The sequence below is a fragment of the Rhineura floridana genome, chromosome 3 (assembly GCF_030035675.1).
Source record: "Rhineura floridana isolate rRhiFlo1 chromosome 3, rRhiFlo1.hap2, whole genome shotgun sequence".
NCBI lineage: Eukaryota > Metazoa > Chordata > Lepidosauria > Squamata > Rhineuridae > Rhineura > Rhineura floridana.
Window position 1 is genome coordinate 139,082,479 of NC_084482.1, and position 17,094 is coordinate 139,099,572.

The window sequence follows — 17,094 nt, forward strand, 5'->3', positions numbered from 1 at the left end:
CCCTAGTTTGCTCCTTAACTATATATTGGAGACCAATCAAGGCATCATCCAGTGCTTTGGGCAAATGTTTAACTGTGTAATTTAAAAGTGCTACTTTGCACAATCAACATTTTGCAGTTAGCTCTATATCCAACTGAACCATGAATAAGCCACAGTGATGTTTTACATACAAGATTCTCATACAAATATCTGCTTGGCTAGCTTGTCAGTTTTGTAAGACTGAGCCCTAGTGCCATATTGAACACTGGTTTTAGTATGAATTTTGGTGAAGTGACATCTTCGTTGTTGACAATCCTATATCCTGAGGCTCTTTTCCTGAGATTCTTGAGATAATTAGTTTAGTTTCCTGTTGTCCAAAATGCACGTGAAAACTCTTCAGGCAGCTTCCTAGAATGACTACACATCTGCTTGTAAGTTTGAATTTTCCGCTGCTCATACATATTTGCAAAGTAAGTGTCCATGTATATTCAGGCTCACAGTCAATATGAGCCTCAGCTCTAATTCCAAACAGTGTGGCTTAGAATATTCCTCAAATATTGCTGATAAGCAGGAATAGCCAACATGGTGCCCACCGCGTGTTTTTGAACTACAACTCCCATCATTCCTGACCTACTGGCTGAGGCTGATGATTTGTAGTCCAACAGTATTTTGAGGACACCACATTGGCTACCCCTGAATGCTTTCTTAAACAAAATACACAAAAAGCCCATGTATATTATTCGTATTTGAAAGGAAATCATGAAATGCACCTTCTAAATGCCCCCATCAGTCACTGAAATGCAATAATAAACAAGCTCTCATGATTACATTGTGCTATGTATTGACAATTATAAACAGCTATAAATTCAAATATTGCTGGAAAATGTGTGTCTTTAACATACTAAACTGAAAGTTTTCTTAAATTAAACAGCAACAGATAATAAATTATGGCAACCATTGCAATATAACATGAGTAAATTTTACCTACCCAAATGAATTAAACAAGTTTGGATTATTTAGTTTTATCTGGACATATGTATATTTTATTACTACTTACAAGGGATGGAAACTATTGGGATTGTCTCAATCTATAAATATGATTCTCACAAGCAAGACTGTTCTGTGTTTACCATACCATTTAAGACAAAACACCAGTTTTGATCTTGCTCTCATAGGTTTATGTATCTTAAACTTTTACTAATCAAATATTTATTCCATCCGTAGAGCCCTACAATAAAAAGTATTTTCAGCAGAATAATAAACAGAAGAAATCTGCAGAAGACAGTTTGTAAAACTGCAGGGGTCTTTTGACATAGCCAGGTCTTCTAATCATTTGAAAGATTAAATGGAACAAGCTTGAGGGAATTCTACAAAGAGGATACCATCTTTCTTGTATCCATCAGATTAACCTCAGATTATCATGACCCTCAGGATGACACCAGGCATACAGAGTAGGAGAGAGAATTGCCTTCAGGACTAGTCTCAGAAGCACCTAACCAGCAGCAAGAAGAGTCCATGGTGCCAGTATCCTTGGTGTAAGAGTGGTTTTTTTAAGGGTATCCTAGTTCTCCATTACTGATTCAGTAAAGAGATTAGATTTAATTATTATTTCAGTCTCTTAAAGTATTAAAACAGTTCTGCAACAGTTTAAAACAAACACATTAAACTACAGCCTATACCCAAATGTCTGTGTGAAGGGATGTTTTCAATTGCCTTCTAAAGATAACCAGTGAAGGGGCTATCATATCTCCAAAGAAAGAGAGTTCCACAATATTGGAAACCTCTTCCACATCCCTGTACGTCAGGACCTGCCCATCAATGGGACTATAAGAAGGATCTTCACAGAATGCAGAGTCTAACTGGACAAAAATGTAAGGAGATGGTCCTTTAAGTATTTGTCCCTAAGTAATTTAGGGCTTTACGAGCTAAGGCTAATGCTTGGACCCTGCTAGTGAATAGATGGCAGCATTCTGCATTAGCTGCAGCATCCAGACCATTTTCAAAAGCAGCCTGTCAGGACCATTCCTGTCAGGATCCCACCTCAGGCGCCACCTGCTATGATCCCGCCTGTGGTCACCGCCTTGTCACGGTCTCACCTCAGGGTCCTGGTCTTTAAACAGTTCTCTCACCGGCTCTAGCAAAGATCTCACAAGATCCCCCTGCTAGGCAGCACCACCAGACACTCCCTGTAAAACAATATTGCCTTGAGACTGTGCCTTAGTCTCCTCCTGGCTTATTGCTACTTTGTGTCTGGGTGCACTTGCAGGCCACAATCTTTGTGCCTATAAAGAATACAGCCCTGGGTTGCTCTGGATACCTGATGATGTTACACTATCCCTTCACCGCTCCCACCATTGATACTGTTTCCCAACCTTGGTATATGCCCTGCCCACCCTTCTGGTCTGTGTAAACCCAGCCAGGGAACAGACGTTAAGTAAACTAAGAAATATGTATTGATATACACAGGGAATAACAAGATTACTTAAAGGTATAGTCAACAAGCGTGTGGTTTCATAAGATGCGTTACTCTTTATGTTTCTAGTCATCAATAACCTGCCTCACTAACCACCTAATTCAATCCACCCTCCAAAACCCAGAACCAACCAACGAACTCCTAAACCCACCAACTAAAACCAACCAAACGAACCCCCTCTCAACTGTCATCCTCTCATTTATACCTTCAGACCCTCAAGCGCTCAGCCAATCATAATACAACATGCATCAACATTCCAACCCATGTACTCCCCCCTCTCACTCAGTCCACTTATCTCATTTACTCTAATAAACCCACACTTACCATATTTACAGTACTATAAATACAGGGGCACCACACAGCCCAATGTAGAGCACGTTGCAGTAGTCCAATATTGAGGTCACCAGAGTATGGATTGTTATGCCCAAACTATTCCAATCCAAAGAGGACAGAGCTGGCAAACCAGCCAAAGCTGGAAAGAGGGACTTCTAGGCACTGACACTACCTGGGTCTCAACTAACAAAGATGTATGAATGAGAACCCCAAACTATGAACATGTCCCTTCAGGAGGACTCTCCATACAGAATAATTATTTTCCTCAACTTCCAGACATAAAAACTGCCAAACAATAGAGCCTCCCTCTTCTTGGGATTCAGTCTGAATTGATCGGCACTCATCTATCCCATTACTACCTTCAGACATAATTCCAGTGCCTGCACACCCTTACCTGTTTCAGATGGTATGAAGAGAGACCAGGCATCATCAGGGTACTGATAACACTGTGCCCCAAATGACTTCTCCCAACAGCTTCATATAGGTGTCATACAGCATGGGGTACAGGATGAAATCCTACAACACCCCACAACCCATAACCCAAGGGGCCAAACAGTAGTCTCCCCATTGCCACTCTGTGGTAGTGGTCCTGTGAGTAGGAGTGGAGTCACCATAATATTATGCCTCCGCCTCCCACATCACCAACCCATTCCAGGAGGATACCATGGTCAATGGTACCAAAAGCCACCAAGAAATCAAGGAGAATCAAAATGTTCATACTCCCCTCATCTCTTTCCCAATACAGATCATCAACCAGTGTGACCAAGGCGTTTTCAGTTTCAAAACCTGGTCTGAAGCAAGATTGAAATTGGTGCATATAATCAGCTTACTCCAAGCATGCCTGTAGTTGTCCAGCAACCACACTCTTGATCACCTGGCTCAAATAGAGATGCTAGCCACTGGGCAGGGGGATCACGGATGGCCTCTTATGAAAAGGATGCACCAACGGCTCTTTCAAAACAAATGGTACTTCCCCCTCCCCCAAAGAGGCGATTATCAGTGATAGCTCATAATTGGGAAAGGAGGCAGTGGCATTCTCCTGTTAGTGTGATGTCCTCCCATCAGCTGTACTGGAGGGTCGATATAATAAGACTCCATATATGGAACGCCTATGCCCCTGTGAAAGAAGAGAGATTGAAACGAATGCCCATGTTTTATTATATTGCCCTATATACGATCAACCTAGATTGCACCTTATTACACCTCTTTTAGACAACCAAATTTTAAATTCTGATGTTTCACGAATAGACTATTTATTGTCTGACCATAAGAAAGAAATCACATGGAAGGTAGCAAAATTTGCTACAATAGCAATATTAAAAAGGAAAGAGTCTTTATAGAATTTTAATTTTTAATATTATGAGAACCAGATATGATATAAAAGTTTTAAATTAAAATATGACTATATTCGGAACTGTAAGCCGAGATGTTATAAATGTTTTTTATATGCTGTATGGATCCTTGTGATCGTTAATAAAGGATTTATTGATTCTCCTGTTAGTGGTGCTGTTGCATTTGTAGGATAGGGTGGGACAAAGTGGCGGCGAAGTCAGGGATTCTCCAAGTTGTTGGTTTTGGCCCTTCAGATTTTCATATACCAACAAAGGTTTGCATGTAGTCCAGAACTACTTCCCCAGTTATCTCCCCATCTTGCTGCCACCAGCTCACCCTACCCCATCCCCATTCTGATGAGTGAAGTATTACTACCAGGAGGTCGCCAATGCCCCTGAGCCCACTGCCATTTACGACCCCCGGGACTCAGTCAACTCCTTTTGGCCAGAATGTACTAGGCAAGGACAATGATCTAGAGGGCATGTGGTCTGCTAGACCTATTCAAGCATCTTTTCTACATCCTCAGGCCTCGATAAATGAAATTGGAACAGATGGTGGGAACCTTCTCAGGACCTGTCACAATCATAGTGTCATATTCTGATGACCTTTCCCAGCAGTTTCATGTAGATCTTGACCAGTCTAGGGGACAATATTGAATCCTAGGAACAAGATAATTTCCATGCAGAGAAACAACAGTCTCCCATCATCACATTATGAAACTCTGCCCTCTGTGAAGTAGAACCATCACAGTGCACTGCCCCCGAACTGATAAGTGGAGCAGAAAGATGTAATGATCAGTGGTCCGGAAGAATCAACAGGGTTACACCCCCCTCATCTATGGGACATCTACCAGAGTAACCAAAAACAGTCTCAGTCCCAAATCCCAGACTGAAACAATTCTGAAATGGATCCAGATAGCTAGCCTCCTCCAACAGTGCCTGTAGCTGATCAACCACTGTCCTCTTGCCCCCAAAAGATGGATCAGACATCATTCAGTAGGATCAAACTGTTGTTTTTTAAAGAGGCCAGTTGAATATGCCCTTCAAAGGAAAATGCATTAACCACCATGATGACAAGGTTAGCTAAAATCTCTGTCTGGCCTTTAGCAGCCACAACAGGCACTGGCTGAGAAGGCAGTTTTTGTTGTGAATCTCTCCATGTGCCTTGTCTGCAGTAAATCAACTGAAATTCATCCAAGCAAATGTGACAGGTAGGTACTTAAGGGTTTTCCAGTACAAACTCTGTCACTAAGCATGTGTTCATGTCAGTGAAGATCCAAAAGACATTGTGCCTTGCAAACATGTCATAGTGGGCTGCAGATGGTTCACAAGGATCATAACCACAAGGCTCTGCCAGACTTCTAACTAACCTAAATGGAATTCTGCAGATGCAATGCTGGTGGGAAAGACTACTCTGCTTCCAGAAACACTACAGAATAGGCTCTATTCTGTGTTCAGTGAAGACTTCCAAATCATCTACCACTTGCAGAAGACAGAAAAAAAAGGATACAGCTGGCGAACCAGCTGAAGCTGATGAAAGGTACTTCTGGCTGTGGACCCCACCAGAATATCCAGGAACTAGGAGCACCATCAGACTGAAACTCTGGCCTTTCAGGAGAACAAGAATATCGCTTATACACCTAGGATAACTGGACTATTCACTGTCAACATCGAATTACACCAATATACTCATTGCTGACTTTGAAATTAAAAACAAAAATAGATTAAAGAGGTTTTTCTGCTAACATGTTTATTTTCAAAAAGCTTTTCTGGTAAAAGTGTGCGGAAGAACCATTTAAACCCATATAGTGTCCACTCTTATAATTCCATAAAGTCTGAATCAACCAGTATAACCTTAAGATTCTTTGTTCTGCATATTCCAAATATTAGGAAAGATCCCGTCCCAGGCTTCCTCAAGTATCTGCCAATGGTGGTATAAAATGAACCTGATATTATGAAAACATATAATTAATACATGTAACCCTTAACCTCTGAACTTTACAATCTACTAGTAGATCTCTTTTAATATAGACATTGTCATTTATAATTTATTTACTTAGTATATTTATATTTAAATAAAACTTCCCAATAACATTGTTTATTGCAGCATGACTTGCTTTTATGTGAACAACCATCTGTGGATAAAGGGGAAACTGATAAAAGTTTTTAAGTATACTTTAAAGCTTTCTACGCTGCTGTTTATCGTTATGCAACAGGGAATGCCTGTTGTAGATATGGAAACAGAGTCTGCAAAACACAGTATCTGAATCTGTTCTAAGAGTCTTGTTTCTTACACAGATATTTATAGTTATTTTACATTAGTATTCTAATACAACTTCTAGTACAAAAGTATTTCACCTAAATATGGACCACACATGATTACTTCAGAAGCTACTAAATTCTGTGACAGTAAAATCCTATACATGTGTATTCAGAAATTCAATGGGATTTATGCCCAGACAAGTGGGGATAGTACTATAGCCTTATGTTCTAGGTTATGTTCACATTGACATTTGGGAATAAGACTGCAAAGGAATTTGGGCATATGGCTGAATTTGAGTATAAGGATGACCAGGAATTTTTTTAGTGGTATATTATTTACTGGCAACTAAACATCAGAATAAGCAAGGGGCTTAATTACCTTTATTTGTTTGATTTCATACCGGATCATTTTGTGCATATGAAGAGGGTCTTCACTTGGTGCAATCACTTTTTCACTGGAGATTTTTGCTCGAATCACTGCCAGGAAACGAAAGCAAAACAAATATTTATTTTAGATCGTATTCCCCTGTTCTCCATTTTGCACCACATATTTGTACTAAAAGCACAGCTACTATTATATTTAGTACAGTTTATTCCTCCCCCACCCTCAAGCCAATATAAAGTTAATAAAGACTAGCGATAGGTGTAACTAATTAATTCATCTCTGGAAATAATTTCACATAACATTTCATCAAAGTCCTGTAAATGCAACACTGATTCTGTATCAGACTGCTTTGCATGACATGGTAAGCCAGACTGTGGCTTTCCAGTACTATGGGAATATGTCAGCTCCCAGAGAGGAGCTCACAGCCACTTTGCTCCTCCCCAGTCCTTTACAATGCCATGCCAAGCCAAGGTTTAGCTGAGCATGTAGTCCAAAATGAGACTTGTGGGTAAACTCTCTCCTCACTAACCACGAGCTATAGCTAAGCTTTGTTCTTGGCTTAGCTCAGCGGGGGCAGGAGCAAAAAGGACTGGGGAAAGGCAAAGTGACTCTCAAGTAGGGTTGCCATATTCCAGTTCCACAAATCTGGGCAGGTTAATTTACATATTGCAAATTATTTGCATATTATTTGCATATTATGCAAATATTTGCATATTAATATTTGGATTGTCCAGTTGTTTTGTTTTTGTGCCTAGGAATTACCACCAAAAGCTGGGGAAAGATGTGAGAAATCTTATTTTAAAAGCAACATTTTCAGCCTTAAATGCCTAGACTAGTTTCCAACACTATGGAGTATTTATTGATTGATTAAGAGAATTTATATCCTGCCCTTTTACTGTTAAAAACAGAGCTCAGCACAGCTTACAAATATAATAAAAACAATAAAAATACACAATCAATATAAAAACATAATAAAAACACAAAATAGCAACAAACAAAGTAAGTCAGGGCAGCAGTACGGTTAACCATATACGATATATTTCAAAGATGTGGTGGGTGGAGAAAAACAAGAAGCCAAAATGTTAGGAAAAGGAGTCTTTCACACCACATGCTCAGTTCTAAATACTGTAACAGCAAGTTTTACAAGTTCCTCCAGTATTCCACTGGTGCAGGCACTCAGACATTCAAAGTATCTGTATGTTTCTTAGGTTTTATAAAAGCAGAGCTTTGCTTAACTCAAAATTTCTTCTCCCTTTGATCAACCACATCTACACAGGTTCCACCTCCATACTCAAAATGAAACTGGGCCTGGAAGTGTGCAACAACCCCACACATACCTTGCTAATTAGATTATCAATGCCAGGATGTCTGTCTTATCGACTACTCTCCTGCTCCCCCCTCCCCTGGGCATCATGAAAGACCCAGTCCTGGGCTCAGAAAGAAAATAAATATCTGGTCCTCTTCAAAGTATTGATAAGCCTCTTGTTTTAATTGAAATAATAATTATAAATTCTTGTTCTTATCACTAATGGGAGTTAATTATCTTGCATATGCTGCTGTTGCTTCTATGGCTGTAACGGAGTGAGGTTAAAGATAAGTGAAATGCAAATAGGAAAAAAAACACAGAAGGAAGTAACACTTTCCTAAATGCAATACCATACCAACCACAACAAGATTCCTACGAGTAAGGCAAAAAACTAAGCATCTCACAACCAGTCAGGATTCCTAACCAAAAACCAAAAATATGATAAATGAAGAAATATTTCTATAGGCATGACTATCAAATATATTTATTATTTACACAAACTGTAAAGATATTTATAGTGCAATCCTAGGTTTATTTATTCAGAAGCAAGTCCCAGTGTATTCAGTGGGGCTTACTCAAACAGGGACAGAACTGCAACCTCAAGTGATAAGCAACTTCATTCACACAACCCAAAATTCCAAATCATGCCACTTTACGCTGTTTTGCAACTGTTTACACTTGTTTTTATGGTTATTGGATTTTAAATGGCTTTATTTCTTGTTGTGAGCTGCCTTGGTTTCCAACCCTACCTCACAGGGGTGTTGGAAAGACTCCATACACACACACGCACACACTGCAGATGTATAAATACATACAGCCCATATAATAGTTTATTGTCAAACCAGTTGGTCATTGCAGAAAAATCAGTATTAGTTTAAAAAAAATCAGTATTACTTTCCTACAGAATAAAAACTGTAATACCTAAGTAAGCCCTGCCTACTTGCTTTAAAATAGGACTGGAGAAGGAGGCAGAAAGAGTTAGAACACAAACACAATTCTTTTTTACATTCACTCCAAAGTCCCATTGATTTTGAGCACATTCATAACCATGTCTACTCAAAAGTAAGTCCTATTGAATTCAATGGGATTTACTCTGGGCATATGGGATTAGCATTGCTTTTACAAAAAGCAAGCATTGGGAAACACTGCCCAAGATCTGACTCCTGCACACAAGAGGAAAAAAAACTGAAATGTATATACTTACCCAATTTATGAGATTTTCAGATAAACGGGATGAAACCACCATTTTGTTTTCTAGACACTGCCTCAGGTCAATGAAACTGAAACACAATCCCTGATTGGCTGCAATCCTGAACGGGCGGGGTTAAAGCTAGGAAGTGCTGTAGTACTGTGTACAGTACTGTTTAAAGAAAGATTTAACAGTCGGGGGGGCGGCTGACGTTTTTATGCATATCTCGAGAACCGGACCACCTAGAAACTTAATTTTTAAAAAAATTAAAGCTGAGAATCCGGGCCACCTAAGGGGCTAGCCGGGCGCCGGGTGGCATGCATAGAATCCGGGTGAAACCCGGCTAACCAGGCAATATGGCAACCCTACTCTCAAGGAGCTCTCACATTTGCACAGACCCAATAAGCTATACTTTGGCTTAGCATGTCCTGCAGAGCAGCCCTCTGAATCATCCTATCTGTCAATGACAGGTGAAAAGGGATGTGTTTGCCAAAGTTTTTCCATGTGATCTCAGGGAGAAGAAAGAACTGCCAGCCATACACTAATGTATCCTCAGGTCAAAACCACCAACCTGTTTGAAAGCAGTAATGCTTGGCATCAACCACTTCCCGCCGCCTTACAATTAGCAAAGGCAACTGCTCCCAAAGTAAACAAGGTACAACAGCTTTCAAATAGCATGGTGGTGCAGCTGCTCTGAAAGGGATTCATACATGGCAGATATTACTCCTGCTCTCTAGGGCTGCTTGAGCTGATTGTTAGAAACAAAGAATCCAGTCTTTCCTTAGCTCTTAACCTCTTCGTTGTCCCTAAAACGTAACTTGCTAACAAGTAAAAAAAGGGTAAAGGAAAAACTATAGCTGTGTTACATCTTGGAAAATAGGGGGAGAAATAGATATGCATTGAAAGTTGGAAGGGAGAAGGTAAAGGATGGTAAAGACTGTGAGAATCTTGCCACCATGGCAAGGAGGCAGGCATAAACTCTCTCAAACTGTCCTTTCAGAAAACAGGTCTCTAATTCTTTCTTCATGCCAATAAGATCAAGCTAGACATAGTACTAGTTGCAAAGCGAACAACTACTTCTTTATTAACAGACGTGGGAGATATTTTCATTGGGATTGCAGTGTGCAGAGAGGCAAAGTTTAACCCTTCTATCTACAGCTGTTAGGCATCAATAGACATCTTCGTTAAGGCTCATTGCAGCGCTTGTGGGAGGAGATATTTGTCAGATAGGTCTCTCTAGGGAATAATTTCCTTCCTCTCTCAATGTCCACGGTTCTTTATAGAGTAACATTAGCAAATAGGAAGGACTCCTGCCCCAAGGACATTGCAATCTAAATAAAACAACATGATGTAAAATCCTGTGAGGCTCAGGTCGCTATTTTGCTTGGAAAAACCCTAAGGTCCATTTCCTGCATATTAGCTAAGTGAAACAGATGTTTTAAAAAGTTGTCTCTGTTCTGGAACTTCAGCCCTTGCTTTCAGAGACTGTGCAGGGAAGAATGTTCCAGATTCTAAAAGGACTTTTTAAAAGGAGCGAATAATTATCGGTAAAAAGGAAAAATTACCATGGTTCAAATAAGTGAATTAGAGATTGGAACAACCCATAGACCCGTTTTCATGTATGTTGTCGCATCTGAAGGACTGTTTGTTACGTGAAATAATTTGTGTCAGTGAAGGAAAAGTTAGAATTGGACCAAAATCTTGATATGGTGCTTTCAGTTTGTTGCGCTGTGTGTAGTTGTGTTGCTTAATTTCATTTACAAGCAGCAGCACAGCAGCAGAGAGTAACAGCAGATGCTGAAATGCGAGTGTGCCAGCGTGTGCGTGCGTTTGCCTAAGAAAGCAGGCTTTTACCCTGCATCCGCATCACTGAGACTAGAGACTTAGTAAAATAAGAAAAGCTACTTTATTTATAGAAATACATAGTAGATAGAAAAGGCATACCTAGTTCTAACTAACTAGCTAAGTTGGAGGCATAAATCCCAGGTGTAGGAGTCAGCCCCATGCTCGGAGAGAGAGAGACCTCTCTCCTGGTCAGCCAAGGACAAAGGAGAGGAAGGGGCAGAAGGAGGAGGGGCAGGTAAGCTTTCCTAAAGGTGTCACAGTCTAGCGACAGAAAGAAGTCAGTCAGAGCATCACAGGTAAAAGGTAAACAAAGACTATCCATCTGGAGGACCCTAACTCTATCTTCCTTCTTGAGCTTAAACAAAAGAACAAAACAGGAGTTGCTCTTGCCCCACTTCCAACACAGTTAAATTTCTAAATTAATTTCCCCATTTAATAGGACTTTCTAAGTATATAGAATGGCATGCCAGAGTTGCTTTAAGAATTGTTCAGGAAGATGAAGAGCAAAGCATATCACTCTTAAGTAATAAATTAAACCCAGTTTTTGTTATCTATATGTCAGAATTTCCTCAACAGTTTGTTGAGTGTAAGGTTCAAAACAAAGCACCTGACCCTAGCTCAGATGAGTTCCCTTCCTGTGACCCCAAATATAACTGTTTTGAAGTGCTAAAATGTTTCTATTAGGTGTCCATCTTGTCGTGCTAGCAAGCAATTTTAACAATACTAGCTTAACTAAAGTTCCTTTCTTAAGCCCCTTAAAGATCTTTCATTACTCTTTGGGAGAACAAAGCAAGTGAAGTGCATATGAACAAACACCATGTTAGAAAACACCAAGCTAAGAGTGAAAGGACAGGGTGAAAAAGCCAAAGACTAGAAAACTATATCAAGCTTAATAAAAGAGAAAATATAATAGGCAACAATCCAATCATGAAGCAAATATTAATAGGGAGATTGTTTAGGCAGCAAGAATTTACAATTTCATTTCGTATTAAGTGACATTAAGCAGTAGAACAGAGATTTCTGGAATCATAGTATGAAGCTATTTTCTCTAATATTCATGATGGGAAAGTTACCATGTCTAAAATATCTTCTTCCATCTCCCATAACTGTCCACTTGCGTACTCTCTGTTGTTCTTGCAGAACGACCTAATTCCTAACAAAATAAACATCTCTAACTGTATTTTAAGTGCCCCTGAAAACCATCCTCATTAATTAGGCTTTTCTGCCTTTGTCCTCATCCATTCCCCTTCACTTTAGTATCATACTCCTCTTAATTTCTGCCTCTTTTCATTATGAGAGTGGGAAACACAATTCTTAGACCTAATTATTGTGAAAGATCAAGAAATGCTATGTTGTAGACACACGCTAATTTTCCTGTTTCTCTTAGCTATTTTTTATTCTTTTATTTACCTCTGATGTGATGATGGTATAGGTGCCATCAAGTTCAACAACTTGAATACTAGGTGTCCAACCAATTGGATACTTTTTTTTTATAATAATTTTTTTATTTATTATTATTCAAATTTTTATAAAACAAATACAAATACAACAAAAACAATACAACAGAAAAGAAAAAAAAGAAAAAGAAAAAACTTGACTTCCGATTTGTTACAGATCAGCTATAAGTATATAATATATATCAAACCTGTCTCCTAAAACATACGAAATTCACTTTTTTCCAAAGTCTATCTTAATTAATCGTCAAATCCCATTATCATCATTTCATTTTTTTCTTTCAACAAAAAGTCCAAAAGAAGCTTCCATTCCTTAAGAAATGTATCTGTCGTTTTTTCTCTAATAAGACATGTCAATTTGTCCATCTCAACTAAGTCCATTAATTTCAATAGCCATTCTTCCATTGTTGGTATCGATTCCATTTTCCACTTTTGTGCATATAGTAATCTTGCTGCCGTGATCATATATAATATTATTCTTCCATATTTCTTTTCCTTTTGTTTATCCATAAAACCCAATAAAAAAAATTCTGGTTTTGACTGAATATTTATCTTTAAGATTTTTTGCATCATCCTACCTATCTGTGCCCAAAATGATTTTGCCTGTTTACACAACCACCACATATGATAAAAAGATCCTTCTTGTTGTTTACATTTCCAACATACATTAGAAATATTACTATACATTTTTGACAACTTTTCTGGAGTCATATACCAACGATACATCATTTTATAAAAATTTATAAAATTTTATAATTTATAAAAAAAGATTATAGCATAATGTAAATTTCAAACCTTTTTTCCACATATTTTCCCATTGATCCATTTGTATATTATAACCAAAAAATTTTGCCCACTTAACCATACACTCTTTTACTTGTTCTTCTTCCATGTCCATTTTCAATAAAAAATTATACATTTTTGCAATTATACATTCATCATTTGTACACAAACCTATTTCAAAATCAGATTTATTTATTTCAAACCCATACATTTTCTTGTCCATTTTAAATCTTTCTAACAATTGTAAATAGGCAAACCATTGTGAACTATATCCTTCTTTTATTAGTTGTTCTCTCTCTTTCATTATATATTCACCATGCACATTTTCTAATAGTTCTTGGTAAGTTAACCATTTCTCTTTTCCAGCCATTTCTCTTCTATAAAATGCTTCTTGACTTGAAACACATAGTGGTATTTTCGAAAAAAACCTTGTTTTGTATTTATTCCATATATTCAACAAAGGACGTCTTATAAAATGATTATTGAAATCCACATTAACTTTTACTTTATCATACCATAGATATCCATGCCATCCCCACTTCAGGTTGTGACCCTCCAAATCCAATAATCTTTTATTCCTCAATAGAATCCATTCCTTTATCCAGACTAAGCAACAAGCAGCAAAATAAAGTCTCAAATTTGGTAATCCCAGCCCTCCTCTTTCTTTGGCGTCTTGTAATAATTTAAATTTAACTCTTGGTTTTTTCCCCTGCCAAACAAATTTAGAAATATCTTTTTGCCATTGTTTGAAAGGTAGATCAGAGGATATGACAAGTACTGTTTGAAATAGAAACATCATTCTCGGCAATACATTCATTTTTATTACAGATATTCTACCCATTAATGACAACTGTAATTTATCCCATTTTAACAAATCTTTCTTAATCTCTGTCCATAGTTTTTCATAATTATTATGAAACAACTTTGAATTTTTATTTGTCATAATGATACCTAAATATTTCACCATTTCTTCTATTTTAAAATCTATCTTCTCCATTAACTCGTTTTGATCTCTTAAAGATAAATTTTTCACCAACATCTTCGTTTTTTGATTATTGATCTTAAATCCTGCTAATGGTCCAAATTCTTCTAATTTATCCATCAATACTTTGATTCCTTCCAAAGGATTTTCTAATACAATTATCAAGTCATCAGCAAACGCTCTCAATTTATATTCCTCTTTTTTATCTTTATTCCCAAAATCCTTTTGTCTTGCCTTATGTCTCTAAGCAGCACTTCTAAAACCAGAATAAATAGAAGGGGGGACAATGGACATCCCTGTCTTGTACCCTTTTGTATTTCACATAATTCCGTTAAATCCCCATTGACAATTATCTGTGCCTTCTGTGATGTATAAATCGATCTGAAAAAATTATCTCCAAAGTCCATTTGCTCTAGAACCTTAAACATAAATTTCCAAATTTATCAAATGCTTTCTCAGCATCCAAGAAAATCAAAGCAGCTTGTATGTCATTTCGTTGTTCTAGATATTCCAACACATTCAAAACATTCCTGACGTTATCACATAATTGTCTTTTAGGTAAAAACCCCGCTTGATCTTCCTGAATAAATTGTTGCAATATTATTTTCATTCTTTCAGCCAAAATCATTGTAAAAATTTTATAGTCATTATTCAATAAAGATATTGGCCGATAATTTTTTGTTTTGGTTAAATCCTGCTCCTCTTTAGGTATTAATGTTATATTGGCATTTTTCCAACTATCCGGTATCTTCCCCTCTTGTAAAATAGAATTCATTGTATACTGTAAAGGTAGTAAAAGTTCCTCCTCCAAGCATTTGTAATACATTGCTGATAGAACATCCGGTCCTGGCGCCTTTCCTAATTTAATTTTACTTATAGCCTCAGATATTTCTCTTGACGTAATAGGACCATTAATAGCTTGTCTCTGAAGATCTGTAATTTTAGGCAAATTCTGTTTGGATATATACTCATCTATTTTTTCTGAGGGAATTTCCTGACACTTGTACAAAGTTGAATAATATTGATGGAAAACCCTTTGGATTTTTAAATTATCTGTCAACATCTCATCTCCTTCTTGTACCTTTAAAATAAGATTTTTTTGTCGTTCTTTTCTTAATTTATATGCTAGCAATTTCCCCGGTTTATTTGCAAATTCAAAAGTCCTTTGTTTAGCAAAATTTAATTTCCTTTCAATTTCTCTAACTGTCAACATTGACACTTGTTTCTGTAACATTTTAATTTGATTTATAGTAGAGGCTTTTGTTGGATTCTTTTTCAATTCTTCCTCTTTTTGTTTTATTTCTTCCAAGATTAATTGCATTTTCTGTTGTTTCTTCTTTTTTAATTCAGAATTACATTTAATAAAATATCCCCTCATAAATGCTTTACTTGTATCCCAAACAATATTTTCATCTGTTCCTTTATGTAAATTGTGTTCAAAAAACTCTTTTAATTTCTTCTTACATTCCTGCACCATTTTATCATTCTGTAATAAAGATTCATTTAGTCTCCATCTAAATCCAAGATTTTTTTTTTTAAAGTCAATATCACTGGATTATGATCTGAAAAGGTTTTTGGTAACACATCCATCTTGGAATCTTTCACCAAATTTTTAGACATCCAAATCATATCAATCCTCGAAAGTGTTTTATGTCTTTCTGAAAAATAAGTAAATTCCTTTGCATTGTCATTTATATATCTCCAAGCATCCACCAATTCTAAATTTTCCATCAATTCGAAACAGATCTTCAGCAATTTGCCCTGTGTCTCTTTAATATTTTTCTCAGAAAGTCTATCAATTTTTGGTGAAATTACCCCATTCCAATCACCCATGACACACCAATGATCATATGCAAACTCTGATAATTTTTCCATAAGTCCAGTATAAAACCTTGTTTTATCTTCATTAGGAGCATAAATGCCCACTATCAAATTTTTTGTACCCTGAATGGTAATTTCAACTCCCACAAATCTGCCACTATCATCCAATAATATCAATTTAGGAGACAATTGTGAATTAATATAAAGAACCACACCATTTTTTTTTAATCCTGCCGAAATAAATTCTTCACCCAAATTTTTACAAATTAAATATTTAGAATCTTTCTTCTTAATATGAGTTTCTTGTAAACAAATTATATCCAATTTTAATTTTTTCCAATAATGAAATACTTTCTTTCTCTTCTGCGACGAATTAGCTCCATTTATATTCCAAGTTAGATATTTGTAATCCATTTTTAAGCATATATTTTAGAAAAGTCTGTGCCTGTTGCTCCCTTTGATCCATCATCATCCTTTTCTTCCTCTACCTGTTTCTGTTTACTTTGTTTCCCAGGAATTATGTCCATGTCTTTGAGTTTATCTTCTTCCATGTCTTTTGAAGCTTTTCTCAAGAAATCCCTTGCTTTTTGAACAGTATTCAATCGATACTTCTGTTGTCTAAATGTAAAAATCACTCCCTCTGGAACATCCCATCTAAATTGAATTTTACATTGTTTAAGTTTTTCTGTGAAGAAAGCGTAATCTTTTCTCTTACGTAGAAGCCTAACAGGAATTTCCTTCATCACCTGTATTTCTTTACCGTCAATTTTGAAGACATTGTTAAAATGATGTTGCAAAACCCTATCTCTGGTCCTCTTTTTTTAAAAATAAACAAGCACATCTCTTGGGATTTTTTTAATTGTTGCATATCTGGAATTAATTCTATAAACTTTATCTATTTCAAATTCCATCCGATCTTCGTTCCTGTCGAAGGATTTTGCCAAGGCGTTA

General features: G+C 37.0%; 2 protein-coding genes across 2 annotated transcripts in view; one reads left to right on the top strand and one right to left on the bottom strand.

Moving 5' to 3' along the window:
- SYN2 (synapsin II) overlaps positions 1 to 17,094 on the top strand; it is a 376,832-nt gene that overhangs the window by 241,415 nt on the left and 118,323 nt on the right. The gene's annotated exons all lie outside the window — the stretch shown is intronic.
- Positions 1 to 17,094, bottom strand: part of TIMP4 (TIMP metallopeptidase inhibitor 4) — a 43,196-nt gene that overhangs the window by 15,946 nt on the left and 10,156 nt on the right. The window contains exon 2 of the mRNA XM_061621994.1: positions 6,758 to 6,855. Within this exon, the coding sequence (XP_061477978.1) occupies positions 6,758 to 6,855 (98 nt within the window). The remainder of the gene's footprint in view (positions 1 to 6,757; positions 6,856 to 17,094) is intronic.